This window comes from Tursiops truncatus, chromosome X (genome assembly GCF_011762595.2).
Source record: "Tursiops truncatus isolate mTurTru1 chromosome X, mTurTru1.mat.Y, whole genome shotgun sequence".
In the NCBI taxonomy this organism is placed as follows: domain Eukaryota; kingdom Metazoa; phylum Chordata; class Mammalia; order Artiodactyla; family Delphinidae; genus Tursiops; species Tursiops truncatus.
Window position 1 is genome coordinate 66,740,650 of NC_047055.1, and position 17,792 is coordinate 66,758,441.

General features: G+C 38.0%; 1 protein-coding gene across 2 annotated transcripts in view; it reads left to right on the top strand.

Moving 5' to 3' along the window:
* Nucleotides 1-17,792, top strand: part of ZDHHC15 (zDHHC palmitoyltransferase 15) — a 146,925-nt gene that overhangs the window by 73,012 nt on the left and 56,121 nt on the right. For both annotated transcript variants that reach the window (XM_073799443.1, XM_033849454.2), the window contains exons 8-9: nucleotides 2,566-2,698; nucleotides 4,304-4,430. In XM_073799443.1, coding sequence (XP_073655544.1) covers nucleotides 2,566-2,698; nucleotides 4,304-4,430 — 260 coding nt within the window. The remainder of the gene's footprint in view (nucleotides 1-2,565; nucleotides 2,699-4,303; nucleotides 4,431-17,792) is intronic.

A 17,792-nucleotide genomic window follows, 5' to 3' on the forward strand; every position in this document is an offset into this window, starting at 1 on the left:
TATTCACAAGCAAGGGGTGAAAATAGCCTTGCCCTTTTCCTATTCCTTCATTTTTTTCTCCACAATAAACTAGCTCATGCCTGACAGATGCCAGGCGAGGAAACCTACCCTGGCTTGCCCTCATAATGAAAAGGGCATTGACAGTTCAGAGAAATGCTTCTTTGCAGTCTCTCCAGCCAGAGAGCACTTTAGTGTGGTTTAAAGATGGCTTTCTCAGTTCAAATTGAGTCTCCCCTAAAATGAAAAGTAAACACTGCCATGTATTTTAAAAGCCATGTATCAAGGAGACTAGCTGTGCTCCTAAGAATAGCAACCTCCATTTGTATGGTACTTTACCATTTTCAAAGCACTTTCATATCTATTATATCATCTTATCCTCACCACAACCTTGTGAACTAGGTAAAGCAGGAATTATTAGACTAATTTAAAGATGATAAAACTGAGGGTCATAGTAGTTAAGTGACTTGCTCAGGATCACCCAGCTTCTAAGTTGCAAAGTGAGAACTTGAACTTGTCTGACTCTTAAGCCCAGTAATCTTAAACACTGTACCATGTCCTACTGCCCATTATGGTCCTACTATAGAGAAGCTCTAGCTCCTTTGAAATAAAGAATTCAGAAGACCATCAGATTGTGGTTCTCCTCTCAATATTAACTTAAAGAGTAGCACTTTGATAGGAAATTGATATTTGACTTATGAAAAAAGTAGTAATATACACCTCCCACACTGGGCCATGAATCTCCTCATAGAGGCTATGAATTCTTTTAGAACTGAGATAATAGGATTAATCTACCAATAACCACTGTTTCTGGTGGTTATTGCTTTGAGTAATTTAACTTGGTTATCTCCTGAGTAGGTGATTTTGAACATGGGGCCATCACCCTCTTCTAACAAAAAAGAAAGTTAAATATTAAGGACTTTATCAAGGGACAACACAGTAGATATGCTTTGGCAGACAGAAGAGAGTTCTATAAGAGCAATTAGGGAAGGGAAAGACTTGCAGCTCAGCCCCTCAGAGTGTGAACTGACTTTATATCAGTCCCTACTGCCCAGCCATTTCCTATTGTCCATTTAAACATGAAAGATAAGAAGTAAAATAAATGTGAGCTTTAAAAGCTTTTAAAAACTTATTAAAAAAGTAGAGATTATGAAAACAAAAACACAGCCAGGCAAAAACCACTACAAAATCCTTCCTATAAATTCAAAACAAAACAAACAAAAACCAATCAAATTCAATTTGGGTGCTTAGGCCAAGATTTTGTAGAGGAATCATTTCAAAAAGGAGCTTCACATAAAAGTTCATGAAGGTCAAAGTCCTTGGTATAGCTATTTCCTGGCGTGCTCTGCCCCCAGGCAAATTTCACCCAGACCACCCCTCAGCTGAAAGCATCTGACTGGTTTACTTCACTTTATCTTCATCCTTCAAACACATACTGTCTGGAAGATTCCCAATATTTCCTTACATCAAAATAAATATAAATCTCCTCTAAGAGACGAAAAAAATCTGTACCATCTGAATTTGCCAAGTATTTCCAAGCCTTAACGTTCTCCTTCCAAACTGTAGTAGAACTAGATCCTAATGTCAAGGTCCACTTCAACCAAGAATCACCTTTACTACTCAAGAGCATTTGGAAATATTTCAAAGGAATTCATCACACCAAAACAATGATCAACACAGGAAAGGGGGAAATAAAGAAAAGTCTTTCTCCCAACTGCTTACTCCAAAATTGAAAATGTTTTCTAATATTCTCTTCAGAAGACAAAATGTTACATGCTGTGCATGCTATAAAACTTTAGAAAATTCATTCTAGTCTGGGGCTGCTTTAAAAAAATAAAACTGTTGCCATATGGAAAATGAGATGTCCCAGCTAACTATAAAAATCTTTAGCTACCTACTTTTACAATTACCTGTCAAATCTTGCATGATTTTACTGTCTAAACAGCTGTTTCACAGGATGTAATATACCAGCACATTCTACTTCAACTATAAAAAACAACCACACAAAATTTGCAGTAGCTTTAAAATCAAGTCGACTTAGAAGTAGAACATTTTAAAATTCTACCTATGTGTTTTAACTTCCTACATATATCACTATGACATTTTTAGCACACATATATCCAAAGAAACATGACATATAAAGTATTCCAGAATAACCCACCTTGAAACAAGAGGATGAACCATATGACCTCAAGATCACCTCTAGCCAATGACTCAAAATTTACAAACTAAATGGAATACAAGCTTAAGAGGTTGCATACCAGTTGTGGCTTCAGTATACTCTTTTAACCTTACCCTTTTCTAATTGGTACATTATATACTCTATTTTACACTGAACTGCACTTAAGCAAAGATCCATTTTAGGCTGTGTAGGCTGATAGCATATCCATAATAAGGTATGGTCATCCACAGAAAGAACTGTTTTGTAAAAATTTTACAAAATCTACTTTTTTAATTACAGCTAGACATTTTATACATATGGAAGAAAGTACTAACCTATACAGAAAAACTAGCCAAACCTTATGACTTTAATCCTTTGTTTCTGTTTGTTTATTATTTCTTTTCTAGGGGGAATTGCCCAGTGTTCGCTCTAAGTTCCATGTCCTTTTTCTCCTCTTTGTGGCCTGCATGTTTTTTGTCAGCCTTGTGATTCTCTTTGGTTACCATTGTTGGCTTGTCAGCAGAAACAAAACCACCTTAGGTAAGACTGGATATTAAGGCTAGGAAAAAAACATATGACTGTATATCCCTGTGACCTATGGATTGTTCCTAAGGAAGAGAGAAACTTCCAATGAAACATTTCACCTGCAGTGACATCTCTTTGCCTCCAAACGGAAACAGATGTAAACATGTTTTACCAAACTGGAGAGCCATAGTGAATGAAGCTTACAGACTAAAGAGAACATTAGTGAATAAAACCTCACACAAAACCAAAAATAACCATTGCTTTTTATAGTTCATTCTGGGTAATAGTTCTCCAGATTTACAGCTTGAAAATTTTGAAAGGGTGTTCACATAAGGAAGTGAAGGAAAGAATCAGTACAGAAGGGAGCATCAGAAGGAGGAAGTCAAGGTCAATAAAGATAGAAAAATCTAATTTATTGAACACTTCTAAAAACAGAGTCCTGAGAAAAAATCCAAACCAACAAATAATTGAATATCTACAGTTATCAAGGAGCTGTGTAGGGACTGTGGGAATGAGATAAACACATTGAACAAGTGAGTCTCTAGAAAATGAGCACAAGAAATGAAAATTTTTCTCTGAAAATTTTTCCACTACTCTATATTCTCGGCTTTTATTTGGAGAATTGCATTTCTCATGGATCCAGTGCAATAATCGTTTTCATGGTGAAACAAATATTTATACTGTACACAAATCAATGCATGAGGGTTAAGGAGAAAGTGTCCAAATACTGAATGTTTAGCTAAGATAAATTTGAGGAAAGTATAGTACAAAAGCCACTATACTTTTGGAATTCATTTGCTAATAATGATAACAGCTAAGAACGTATTTGCACTTATTTTCTAAACCAAATATATATGTAGCACTTAGTTGCTAGGGTAGTAGATTAGCATATTTGGCTTAGAGATCAGCTACAACCTAGAAAAGTACTAAAAGCTTCATGATAACACAATCTGAAAACAAAGAACAAAAGGGAAATGGTCAGATGCAGCCAGAGTCCAACAGTGAAAGTGTTTGCTTAATGGGATAAATGTGTATCTAAAAATAATGTGCACTAACATGGTCCAATTTCTCATAGTCGTTGAGGTGATTATAGTTCACCCATTGACATTTTTTCTGGAGTAAAACTCAATTTCTTACATTGCAGGCTTCAGTGTGAACATGTTCATTTCTGAAATGTTTCAAAACCAAATCAATGTCATTACCATCTCTTTATGCGTCATTACTTTCATCCCAGCTCTAAATATAGAGACCATTTGGCTGTTACTGCCATTTAGATTCAAATAAAGTGCTGTTAGATTTGTTCTTTCACTCCTTACATGCAGTACAAACTACATACTACCCCTATGACTGTTCAATTATTTCTACCATCATGTGTTTCTTCTGCATTTTTTTTAAAAAGAGTGTACCAATTCTTTATGTTTAATAACAAACTTACTTTGTATTAAAGTGATTAAGCTGGTTTTTACCAAGTAATTTAGCAATAACTAAGAATGAGGGGCCTGTGCTACCACAGCAAAAAATATTGTAGAAGCAAGTCACATTCATGGAGAACTGTAAAATTGTAATGGTCCTGATTATTGCTCTCTTCTTCTTTTCTTCAACTTCCCTACCCCACCATAGAGGCCTTCTGTACTCCAGTGTTTACAAGTGGCCCAGAGAAAAATGGGTTCAACCTTGGCTTCATCAAAAATATCCAGCAGGTGTTTGGAGATAACAAGAAGTTCTGGTTAATACCTATTGGGTCCAGGTAGGTAACTATTACCACTGAAAGAAGTTGATGCTGGACCATGCCTTGAAGTAGCAAATTCAATTTTGACTGTATTATGCACTAGATATCTGTCCAATGTAAAACTGTATTTCCCGTGTTTTTCATTACTAGGTTAGTAAAGATAAATCAGGTGGTGAGGGCATGATACAATAAGCATTCTCATGCTTTGTGTGTAGCAGTGTAAACTGGTACCAGTCATTTGTAAATGAATTTGGATTGTAAACAACTCTGTTGTTTTTCTTCTGTATGTATTTGTACATATTTTTAATCACAGTATACATACCACTTTGAACTTTACATTTTTCACTTAAAATATAGTAATCATTTCCCCTTATTGTGACATAGTCTTTATTTTTTAAATTTATTTATTTTTGGCTGCATTGGGTCTTCATTGCTGTGCACAGGCTTTCTCTAGTTGCGGCAAGCAGGGGCTACTCTTCATTGTGGTGGCTTCTTTTGTTGCGGAGCATGGGCTCCAGGCACATGGGCTTCAGTAGTTGTGCATGTGGGCTCAGTAGTTGTGGCTCACGGGTTCTAGAGGTCAGGCTCAGTAGTTGTGGCACACAGGCCTAGCTGCTCTGTGGCATGTGGGATACTCCCAGACCAGGGATTGAGCCCGTGTCCCCTGCATTGGCAGGCAGATTCCCAACCACTGCACTACCAGGGAAGCCCTGTGACATAGTCTTTATAACCATTACTTTTAACTGTATCATATTCCAGCCAGTGGGGAAATATATATTCCCATAGTTTAGTTTGTTTAGTTTGTTTCCGAATTATTGCCTGGAAATAATGCCACAATGAACATTTTTGTGCCTAGTTTATCCCTAGCTTTAGAATAACTCCCAGAAATGGAATTACTGGAACACTGGACATGGAGATTCTTATGTTTTTTGATATATACAAATATATGGACCTTCTATCCTGTTCCATTGATCTATATTTCTATTTCTATGCTGATACCATACTGTTTTGATGGCTATAGCTTTGTAGTATAGTCTGAAGCCCAGGAGCCTGATTCCTCCAGCTCTGTTTTTCTTTCTCAAGATTGCTTTGGCTATTCGGGGTCTTTTGTGTCTCCATACAAATTTTAAGATTTTTTGTTCTAGTTCTGTGAAAAATGCCATTGGTAATTTTATGGGGATTGCATCAAATCTGTAGATTGCCTTGGGTAGTATAGTCATTTTGACAATATTGATTCTTCCAATCCAAGAATATAGTATATCTTTCCATCTGTTTGTGTCATTCTTCGATTTCGTTCAGCAGCGTCTTATAGTTTTCGGAGTACAGGTCTTTTGCCTCCTTAGGTTTATTCCTAGGTATTTTATCCTTTTTGGTGTGATAGTAAATGGGATTGTTTCTTGAATTTCTCTTTATGATCTTTCATTGTTAGTTTATAGAAAAGCAACAGATTTCTGTGTATTAATTTTGTATCCTGCAACTTTACCAAATTCATTGATTAGTTCTAGTAGTTTTCTGGTGCTATCTTTAGTATTTTTTATGTATAGTATCATGTCATCTGCAAACAGTGATAGTTTAACTTCTTCTTTACCAATTTGGATTCCTTTTATTTATTTTCCTTCTCTTATTACTATAGCTAGTACTTCCAAAAGTATGTTGAATAAAAGTGGTGAGAGTGGACATCCTTGTCTTGTTCCTGATCTTGGAGGAAATGCTTTTAGCTTTTCACCATTGAGTAGGATGTTAGCTGTAGGTTTGTCATATATGGGCTTTACTATGTTGAGGTATCTTCCTTCTATGCCCACTTTCTGGAGAGATTTTATCATAAATAGGTGTTGAATTTTGTCAAAAGCTTTTTCTGCACCTATTGAGATGATCATATGGTTTTTAGTCTTCAATTTGTTGATGTGGTGTATCACACTGATTGATTTGTGGATATTGAAGAATCCTTACATCCCTGAGATAAATCCCACTTGATTATGCTGTATGATCCTTTTAATGTATTGTTGGATTCAGATTGTAAGTGTTTTGTTGAGGATTTTTGCATCTATGTTCATCAGTGATATTGGCCTGTAATTTTCTTTTTTGTGGTATCTTTATCTGGTTTTAGTATCAGGGTAATGGAGTTTCCTTAAGAAACTAAGAATAGAGCTGCCATATGATCCTGCAATCCCACTCCTGGGCATATATCCAGAGAAAAACATAGTCTGAAAGGATACATGCACCCCAATATTCACTGCAGCACCGAGACATGGAAGCAACCTAAATGTCTATAGACAGATGAATGGATAAAGCAGTTGTGGTACATATACACAATGGAATATTACTCAGCCATTAAAAAGAATGAAATAATGCCATTTGCAGCCACATAGATGGACTTAGAGATTGTCATACTAGGTAAAGTAAGTCAGACAGAGAAAGAGAAATATCGTATGATATCAATTATGTGGAATCTAAAAATAATGATACAGATGAACTTATTTACAAAACAGAAACAGACTCACAGACTCAGAGAACAAACTTATGGTTACCAGGAGCAAAGTTGGGGGGGGGGAGATAGGGAGTTTGGGATTAACAAAAAAAATTGTATATCACTATATTGTACATCTGTAACTTATATAATATTGTACATCAACTATACAACAATTAAAAATAAAATAATTTATAAATGAAAAAAACAAATATATGGAGAAGAAAAACAACAGAGGGGAAATATACCCCCAAAATGCTCTAAGTGGTATGGGCAACAGTCTTAGAAATTATTTTTTTTGTCTCCACTTTTCATATTTTGGGATTAAATGTTTATATTACTTTCATGGAGGGAAAAGTTAAAGTTTTAAATTTAAACAAGAACAAAAAGCAAGAACAAACAAAGATTGATTTAGAGATTCTAGGTAATTCTTATAATTGCAACAGGAATGAAGAGAAAGCAATGAAGGAGAGATGAGTTTGTGTCCTCTGAGTGACTTCATGAACCAGATTAAAACTACTATCAACTAAACTAGCTCTAGAGCAAAGCTTATTTATAGGCTTCTTGCAATCCCCTTTAGATCCATTCTTCAGACAGGGATACAGCCATTTGTTCACTTATTTGAGGAAACTTTGCTGGAGTAAGGTGGTAATTAAGAAAGATCTTCTCCTCTTCATTAATTGCCCTAGTAGTTCCTCTGTACCAGTTAGTGTTTACAGGCTCATTTATTTAAAAGCTGTGGTATATCCTATGTCCTGGCTATAAATCACAAGACAAATCTGTGTCAGTGGGTAATGTTGATTAATAACTAATACCAGCAATTATTTGCACCCCACTCACACACATACATACACAAACACACAATATCACTACACCAAAGGGAGGTCTAAAATGAGTCTTCTTTGGAATAAAGAACAAGAGCAAAAATCAAAGCCCACTCATTTATAATCAATATAGTTACATCCTCTGTAGAGAACTGTCAATTCTGGGGTAGGATAATTGCCCCAAGGATCTGCACTCTTAGAAATGCCTCACTTTGGCTCTTTCTCCCAGCTTTTAATAACGTTTCTGCCATACAAGCCAAATAACAGGGCATTCAGCCATTATTATTATCTATCACCAATTCACAGCACCTTATCTCCAGAGAATTCAATGATTCTTTTTTTATTCAAACAGAAAGTCACAAAAATTATAATCATCCTCATCAGTACACTCAGTCCCATGTAATTAATTTTTTTTTCATCTTGATCTTTCGTTAGCACTTTTATGAATTTATCAGTTTTCCATTGGAGTTCTCAAAATGCTTATTCATTCAGTTCAGCAGTATAGTCAGTTACCAGAAACCTGTACTTGTCAGAGTGTTTTCCATGAATTCCTTGAAGATGAAACCCTTTTATAGGAACATTTTTGCAAAAGCATCAGAGTACACCCAGAACTGTCTGTAAATGACAAAAGACTTAAAACTGACCATGGTTAAAGATTTGATGAAAGTTCATGATAATGCAATTGACAAGGAAATTTAGTTATTTCTGAGATATACATTTTAAAGTAATAACTAGAATTATGACTTATTATACCAGAACATATAAGATTTTTAGAAATTTCATGTAATGTCTGAAACATCTATATTAACATATTTCCATACAAATAACCCAAAGAAAATTTAGTATTAGTTGTTTTTTGTTTGTTTTTTTATACTGCACGTTCTTATTAGTCATCAATTTTTTTTTTTTCCGGGACATGGACCTCTCACTGTTGTGGCCTCTCCCGTTGCGGAACACAGGCTCCGGACGTATAGGCTCAGTGGCCATGGCTCACAGGCCCACCTGCTCCGCCACATGTGGGATCTTGCCAGACCAGGGCATGAACCCGTGTCCCCTGCATCAGCAGGTGGACTCTCAACCACTGCGCCACCAGGGAAGCCCTAGTCATCAATTTTATACACATCAGTGTATACATGTCAATCCCAATCGCCAGCACACCATCATCCCCACCCCACCGCAGATTTCACCCCTTGGTGTCCATACATTTGTTCTCTACATCTGTGTCTCAACTTCTGCCCTAAAACCAGTTCATCTGCACCATTGTTCTAGGTTCCACATACATGTGTTAATATGCGACATTTGTTTTTCTCTTTCTGACTTACTTCACTCTGTATGACAGTCTATAGATCCATCCACATCTCAACAAATGACTCAATTCGTTCCTTTTTATGGCTGATTAATATTCCATTGTATATATGTACCACATCTTCTTTATCCATTCGCCTGTCGATAGGCATTTAGCTTGCTTCCATGACCTGGCTATTGTAAATAGTGCTGCAATGAACACTGGGGTGCATGTGTCTTTTTGAATTATGGTTTTCTCTGGGTATATGCCCAGTAGTGGGATTGCTGGATCACATGGTAATTCTATTTTTAGTTTTTTAAGGAACCTCCATACTGTTCTCCATCGTGGCTGTATCAATTTACATTCTCAACAACAGTGCAAGAGGGTCCCCTATTAGCCACACCCTCTCCAGCATTTGTTGTTTGTAGATTTTCTGATGATGCCCATTCTAAATGGTGTGAGGTGATACCTCATTGTACTTTTGATTTGCATTTCTCTAATAATTAGTGATGTTGAGCAGCTTTTCATGTGCTTCTTGGCCATCTGTATGTCTTCTCTGGAGAAATGTCTATTTAGGTCTTCTGCCCTTTTTTTGATTGGGTTGCTTGTTTCTTTACTATTGAGCTGCATGAGCTGTTTATATATTTTGGAGATTAATCCTTTGTCCATTGACTCGTTTGCAAATATTTTCTCCCATTCTGAGGGATGTCTTTTCATCTTGTTTATGGTTTCCCTTGCTGTGCAAAAGCTTTTAAGTTTCATTAGGTCTCATTTGTTTATTTTTGTTTTGATTTCCTTTACTCTAGGAGGTGGGTCAAAAAAGATCTTGCTGTGATTTATGTCTTAGAGTGTTTTTCCTATGTTTTCCTCTAAGAGTTTTATAGTGTCCGGTCTTACATTTAGGTCTCGAATCCATTTTGAGTTTATTTTTCTGTATGGTGTTAGGGAGTGTTCTAATTTCTTTCTTTTACATGTAGCTGTCCAGTTTTCCCAGCACCACTTATTGAAGAGAACATCTTTGTCCATTTTTACCTTTGCCTCCTTTGTCATAGATGAGTTGACCATAAGTGCGTGGGTTTATCTCTGGGCTTTCTATCTTGTTCCATTGATCTGTGTTTCTGTATTTGTGCCGGTACCATATTGTCTTGATTACTGTAGCTTTGTAGTATAGTCTGCAGGGAGGGAGTCTGATTCCTCCAGCTCCATTTTTTTCCCTCAAGACTGCTTTGGCTATTTGGGGTTTTTTGTGTGTCCATACAAATTTTAAGATGATTTGTTTTAGTTCTGTAAAAAATGCCATTGGAGGGCTTCCCTGGTGGTGCAGTGGTTGAGAGTCCGCCTGCCAATGCAGGGGACGTGGGTTCGTGCCCCGGTCCGGGAGGATCCCACGTGCCGCGGAGCGGCTGGGCCCGTGAGCCGTGGCCGCTGGGCCTGCATGTCCGGAGCCTGTGCTCCGCAACGGGAGAGGCCACAACAGTGAGAGGCCCGCGTACAGAAAAAAAAAAAAATGCCATTGGTAATTTGATAGTGATTGCATTGAATCTGTAGATTGCTTTGGGTAGTAGAACCATTTTCACAATATAGATTCTTCCAATCCAAGAACATGGTATATCTCTCCATCTGTTGGTATCATCTTTAATTTCTTTCATCAGTGTCTTATAGCTTTCTGCATACACGTCTTTTGTCTCCCTAGGTAGATTTATTCCTAGGTATTTTATTCTTTATGTTGCAATGGTAAATGGCAGTGTTTCCATAATTTCTCTTTCAGATTTTTCATCATTAGTGTATAGGAATGCAGGAGATCTCTGTGCATTAATTTTGTTTCTTGCAACTTTACCAAATTCATTGATTAACTCTAGTAGTTTTCTGGTGGCATTTTTAGGATTCTCTATGTAAAGTATCATGTCATCAGCAAACAGTGACAGTTTTACATCTTCTTTTCCAATTTGTATTCCTTTTATTTCTTTTTCTTCTCTAATTGCCATGGCTAGGACTTCCAAAGCTTGTTGAATAATAGTGGTGAGAGTGGACATCCTTGTCTTGTTCCTGATCTTAGAGGAAATGCTTTCAGTTTTTCACCATTGAGAATGATGTTTCTGTGGGTTTGTCGTATATGGCCTATATTATGTTGAGGTAGGTTCCTTCTGTGCCCACTTTCTGGAGAGTTTTTGTCATAAATTGATGTTGAATTTTGTAAAAAGCTTTTTCTGCAACTATTGAGATGATCATATGTTTTTATTCTTCAGTTTGTTAATATGGCGTATCACGGTGATTGATTTGTGTATATTGAAGAATCCTTGCAACCCTGGAATAAATCCCACTTGATCATGGTGTATGATCCTTTTAATGGGTTGTTGGATTCTGTTTGCTAGTATTTTGTTGAGGATTTTTGCATGTATATTCGTCAGTGATATTGGTTTGTAATTTTCTCTTTTTTTTTGTAGTGTCTTTGTCTGGTTTTGGTATCAGGGTGATGCTGGCCTCATAAAATGAGTTTGGGAGTGTTCCTTCCTCTGCAATATTTTGGAAGAGTTTGAGAAGGATGGGTGTTAGCTCTTCTCTCAATGTTTGATAGAGTTCTCCTCTGAAGCCATCTGGTCCTGGACTTTTGTTGTTGGAAAATTTTTAATCACAGTTTCAATTTCATTACTTGTGATTTGTCTGTTCATATTTTCTGTTTCTTCCTGGTTCAGTCTTGGAAGGTTATACCTTTCAAATAATTTGTCCATTTCTTCCAGGTTGTCCATCTTATTGGCAGAAAGTTGCTTGTAGTAGTCTCGTAGGATGCTTTGTATTTCTGTGGTGTCTGTTTTAACTTTTCCTTTTTCATTTCTAATTTTATTGATTTGAGTCCTCTCCCTCTTTTTCTTGATGAGTCTGGCTAATGGTTGATCAATTTTGTTTATCATCTCAAAGAACCAGCTTTTACTTTTATTGATCTTTGCTATCGTTTCTTTCATTTCCTTTTCATTTATTTCTGATCTGATTTTTATGATTTCTTTCCTTCTGCTAACTTTGGGGTTTTTTTGTTCTTCTTTCTCTAATTGCTTTAGGTGCAAGGTTAGGTTGTTTATTCGAGATGTTTCCTGTTTCTTAAGGTGGGCTTGTATTGCTATAAACTTCCCTCTTAGAACTGCTTTTGCTGCATCCCATAGGTTTTGGGTTGTTGTGTCTCCATTGTCATTTGTTTCTAGGTATTTTTTTATTTCCTCTTTGATTTTTTCAGTGATCACTTCGTTATTAAGTAGTGTATTGTTTAGCCTCCATGTGTTTGTATTTTTTACAGATCTTTTCCTGTAATTGATATCTAGTCTCATAGCGTTGTGGTCGGAAAAGATACTTGATACAATTTCAATTTTCGTAAATTTACCTAGGCTTGATTTGTGACCCAAGATATGATCTATCCTGGAGAATGTTCCATGAGCACTTGAGAAAAATGTGTATTCTGTTGTTTTTTGGATGGAATGTCCTATAGATATCAATTAAGTCCATCTTGTTTAATGTATCATTTAAAGCTTGTGTTTCCTTATTGATTTTCATTTTGGATGATCTGTCCATTGGTGAAAGTGGGGTGTTAAAGTCCCCTACTATAAATGTGTTACAGTCAATTTCCCCTTTTATGGCTGTTAGTATTTGCCTATGTATTGAGGTGCTCCTATGTTGGATGCATAAATATTTACAATTGTTATATCTTCTTCTTGGATCGATCCCTTGATCATTATGTAGTGTCCTTCTTTGTCTTTTCTAATAGTCTTTATTTTAAAGTCTATTTTCTCTGATATGGGAATTGCTACTCCAGCTTTCTTTTGGTTTCCGTTTGAATGAAATATCTTTTTCTATCCCCTTACTTTCAGTCTGTATGTGTCTCTAGGTCTGAAGTGGGTCTCTTGTAGACAGCAAATTTATGGGTCTTGGTTTTGTATCCATTCAGCCAATCTGTGTCTTTTGGTGGGAGCATTTAATCCATTTACATTTAAGGTAATTATCGATATGTATGTTCCTATTCCCATTTTCTTAATTGTTTTGGGTTCGTTATTGTAGGTCTTTACCTTCTCTTGTGTTTCTTGCCTGGGAAGTTCCTTTAGCAGTTGTTGTAGAGCTGGTTTGGTGGTGCTGAACTCTCTCAGCTTTTGCTTGTCTGTAAAGGTTTTAGTTTCTCCATTAAATCTGAATGAGATATTTTCTGGGTGGAGTAATCTTGGTTGCAGGTTTTTCTCCTTCATCACTTTAAATATGTCCTGCCAGTCCCTTCTGACTTGCAGAGTTTCTGCTGAAAGATCAGCTGTTAGCCGTCTGGGAATTCCCTTGTGTGTTATTTGTTGTTTTTCCCTCGCTGCTTTTAATATATTTTCTTTTTATTTAATTTTTGACAGTTTGATTAATATGTGTCTCGGCATATTTCTCCTTGGATTTATCCTGTATGGGACTCTCTGTGGTTCCTGGATTTGATTAACTATTTCCTTTCCCATATTAGGGAAGTTTTCAACTATAATCTCTTCAAATATTTTCTCAGTCCCTTTCTTTATCTCTTCTTCTTCTGGAACCCCTATAATTCAAATGTTGGTGCATTTAATGTTGTCCCAGAGGTCTCTGAGACTGTCCTCAGTTCTTTTCATTCTTTTTTCTTTATTCGCTCTGCAGTAGTTATTTCCACTATTTTATCTTCCAGGTCACTTATCCGTTCTTCTGCCTCAGTTATTCTGCTATTAATCCCTTCTAGAGTGTTTTTAATTTCATTTATTGTGTTATTCATCATTGTTTCTTTCATCTTTAATTCTTCTAGGTACTTGTTAAGTGTTTCTTGCATTGTGTCTATTCTATTTCCAAGATTTTGGATCATCTTTACTATCATTATTCTGAATTCTTTTTCAGGTAGACTGCCTATTTCCTCTTCATTTGTTAGGTCTGGTGGGTTTTTATCTTGCTCCTTCATCTGCTGTGTGTTTCTCTGTCTTCTCATTTTGATTATCTTACTGTGTTTGGGGTCTCCTTTTTTCAGGCTGTGAGTTCGTAGTTCCCGTTGTTTTTGGTGTCTGTCCCCAGTGGCTAATGTTGCTTCAGTGGGTTGTGTAGGCTTCCTGGTGGAGAGGACTAGTGCCTGTGTTCTGGTGGATGAGGCTGGATCTTGTCTTTCTGGTCGGCAGGTCCACATCTGGTGGTGTGTTTGGGGTGTCTGTGGACTTATTATGATTTTCGGCAGACCTTCTGCTAATGGGTGGGGTTCTGTTCCTCTCTTGCTAGTTGTTTGGCATAGGGTGTCCAGCACTGTAGCTTGCTGGTCATTGAGTGAAGCTGGGTGCTGGTGTTGAGATGGAGAGCTCTGGGAGGTTTTCGCCATTTGATATTACGTGGAGCTGGGAGGTCTCTTGTGGACCAGTGTCCTGAAGTTGGCTCTCCCACCTCAGAGGCATAGCACTGACTCCTGGCTGCAGCACCAAGAGCCTTTCATCCACACGGCTCAGAATAAAAGGGAGAAAAAGTAGAAAGAAAGAATTAGTAGAAGTAGAAAGAAAGAAAGAAAGAAGGAAATAAAGAAAGAAAGAAAAGAGGCAGGGAGGGAGGGAGGGAGGGAGGGAGGAAGGAAATAAGGAGGGAAGGAAGGAAAAAAAGAAGTAAAGAAGATAAAGTAAAATAAAGTAAGATAAAATATAATAAAGTTATTAAAATAAAAAATAATTATTAAGAGAAAAATAAAACGGATGGATAGAACCCTCGGAGAAATGGTGGAAGCAAAGCTATACAGACAAAGTCTCACACAGAAGCATACACATACACACTCACAAAAAGAGGAAAAGGGGAAAAATTATAAATCTTGCTCTCAAAGTCCACCTCCTCAGTTTGGGATGATTCCTTGTCTATTCATGTATTCCACAGATGCAGGGTACCTCAAGTTGATTGTGGAGATTTACTCCGCTGCTTCTGAGGCTGCTGGGAGAGACTTCCCTTTCTCTTCTTTGTTCTCACAGCTCCCAGGGGCTCAGCTTTGGATTTGGCCCCGCCTCTGCGTGTAGGTCACCGGAGGGCGTCTCTTCTTCACTCAGAGAGGACTGGGTTAAAGGAGCCGCTGAGTCGGGGGCTCTGGCTCACTCAGGCCGGGGGTAGGGAGGGGTAAAGATGCAGGGCGGGCCTGCGGCGGCAGAGGCCAACATGACATTGCACCAGCCTGAGGTGCGCCGTGCGTTCTCCCGGGGAAGTTGTTCCTGGATCCTGGGACCCTGGCAGTGGTGGGCTGCACAGGCTCCCCGGAAGGGGGGTGTGGATAGTAACCTCTGCTCACACACAGGCTTCTTCTTGGTGGCAGCAGCAGCCTTAGCGTCTCATGTCTGTCTCTGGGGTCTGCGCTTTTAGCCACAGCTCACGCCCGTCTCTGGAACTCCTTAAAGCAGCATTCTTAATCCCCTCTCCTCACGCACCAGGAAACAAAGGGGGAAGAAAAAGTCTCTTGCCTCTTCAGCAGGTCCAGACTTTTCTCCGGACTCCCTCCCGTCTAGCCATGGCGCACTAGCCCTCTTCAGGCTGTGTTCATGCCGCCAACCCCAGTCCTCTCCCTGCGCTCCGACCGAAGCCTGAGCCTCAGCTCTCAGCCCCGCCCACCCCGGCAGGGGAGCAGACAAACCTCTCGGGCTGGTGAGTGCCTGTCTACACCGATCCTCTGTGCAGGAATCTCTCCGCTTTGCCCCCCACAACCCTGTTGCTGTGCTCTCCTCCACGGCTCCGAAGCTTTCCCCTTCCGCCACCTGCAGTCTCCGCCCGTGAAGGGGCTTCCTAGTGTGTGGAAACCTCTCCTCCTTCACAGCTCCCTCCCACTGGTGCAGGTCCCGTCCCTATCCTTTTGTCTCTGTTTATTCTTTTTTCTTTTGCCCTACCCAGATACGTGGGGGGTTTCTTGCCTTTTGGGAGGTCTGAGGCCTTCTGCCAGCGTTCAGTAGGTGTTCTGTAGGATTTGTTCCACGTGTAGATATATTTCTGGTGTATCTGTATCTGTAGGTATTCTTTGATTTCCTCTTTGATTTTTTCAGTGATCTCTCGGTTATTTAGTAACATATTGTTTAGCATCCATGTGTTTGTGTTTTTTACGGTTTTTTTCCCTGTAATTCATTTCTAATGTCATAGCGTTGTGGTGAGAAAAGATGCTTGATATGATTTCAATTTTCTTAAATTTACTGAGGCTTGATTTGTGACCCAAGATGTGATCTATCTGGAGAATGTTCCATGCACACTTGAGAAGAAAGTGTAATCTGCTGTTTTGGGATGGAATGTCCTATAAATATCAAATAAATCTATCTGATCTATTGTGTCATTTAAAGCTTCTGTTTCCTTATTTATTTTCATTTTGGATGATCTGTCCATTGGTGTAAGTGAGGTGTTAAAGTCCCCCACTATTATTGTGTTACTGTTGATTTCCTCTTTTATAGCTGTTAGCAGTTGCCTTATGTATTGAGGTGCTCCTATGTTGGGTGCATGTATATTTATAATTGTTATATCTTCTTCTTGGATTGATCACTTGATCATTATATAGTGTCCTTCCTTGTCTCTTGTAACATTTTTTATTTTAAAGTCTGTTTTATCTGATATGAGTATAGCTACTCCAGCTTTCTTTTGATTTCCATTTTCATGGAATATCTTTTTCCATCTCCTCACTTTCAATCTGTATGTGACCCTAGGTCTGAAGTGGGTCTCTTGTAGACAGCTTATATATGGTTCTTGTTTTTGTATCCATTCATCGAGCCTGTGTCTTTTTGTTGGAGCATTTAATCCATTCACGTTTAAGGTAATTATCGATATGTATGTTCCTGTGACCATTTTCTTAATTGTTTTGGGTTTGTTTTTGTAGGTCCTTTTCTTCTCTTGTGTTTCCCACTTAGAGAAGTTCCTTTAGCATTTGTTGTAGAGCTGGTTTTGTGGTGCTGAATTCTCTCAGCTTATGCTTCTCTGTAAAGCTTTTGATTTCTCCATCGAATGTGAATGAGATCCTTGCTGGGTAGAGTAATCTTAGTTGTAGGTTCTTCCCATTCATCACTTTAAGTATATCATGCCACTCCCTTCTGGCTTGTAGAATTTCTGCTGAGAAATCAGCTGTTAACCTTATGAGAGTTCCCTTGTATGTTATTTGTCATTTTTCCCTTGCTACTTTCCATAATTTTTCTTTGTCTTTAATTTTTGCCAATTTGATTACTATGTGTCTCGGCATGTTTCTCCTTGGGTTTATCCTATATGGGACTCTGGACTTCCTGGACTTGGGTGGCTATTTCCTTTCCCAAGTTAGGGATGTTTTTAAGTATAATCTCTTCAAATATTTTCTCTGTTCCTTTCACTCTCTCTTCTCCTTCTGGGGCCCCTATAATGCAAATGTTGTTGTGTTTGGTGTTGTCCCCGAGGTTTCTTAGGCTGTCTTCATTTCTTTTCATTCTTTTTTCTTTATTCTCTTCCTCAGCAGTGAATTCCACCATTCTGTCTTCCAGGTCCTTTATCCGTTCTTCTGCCTCAGTTATTCTGCTATTGATTCCTTCCAGTGTAGTTTTCATTTCAGTTATTGTATTGTTCATCTCTGTTTGTTTATTCTTTAATTCTTCTAGATCTTTGTTAAACATTTCTTGCATCTTCTTGATCTTTGCCTCCATTCTTTTTCCGAGGTCCTGGATCATCTTCACTATCATTATTCTGAATCATTTTTCTGGAAGGTTGCCTATCTCCACTTCATTTAGTTGTTTTTCTAGGGTTTTTTCTTTTTCCTTCATCTGGTACATAGCCCTCTGTCTTTTCATCTTGTCTCTCTTTCTGTGAATGTGGTTTTTGTTCTACAG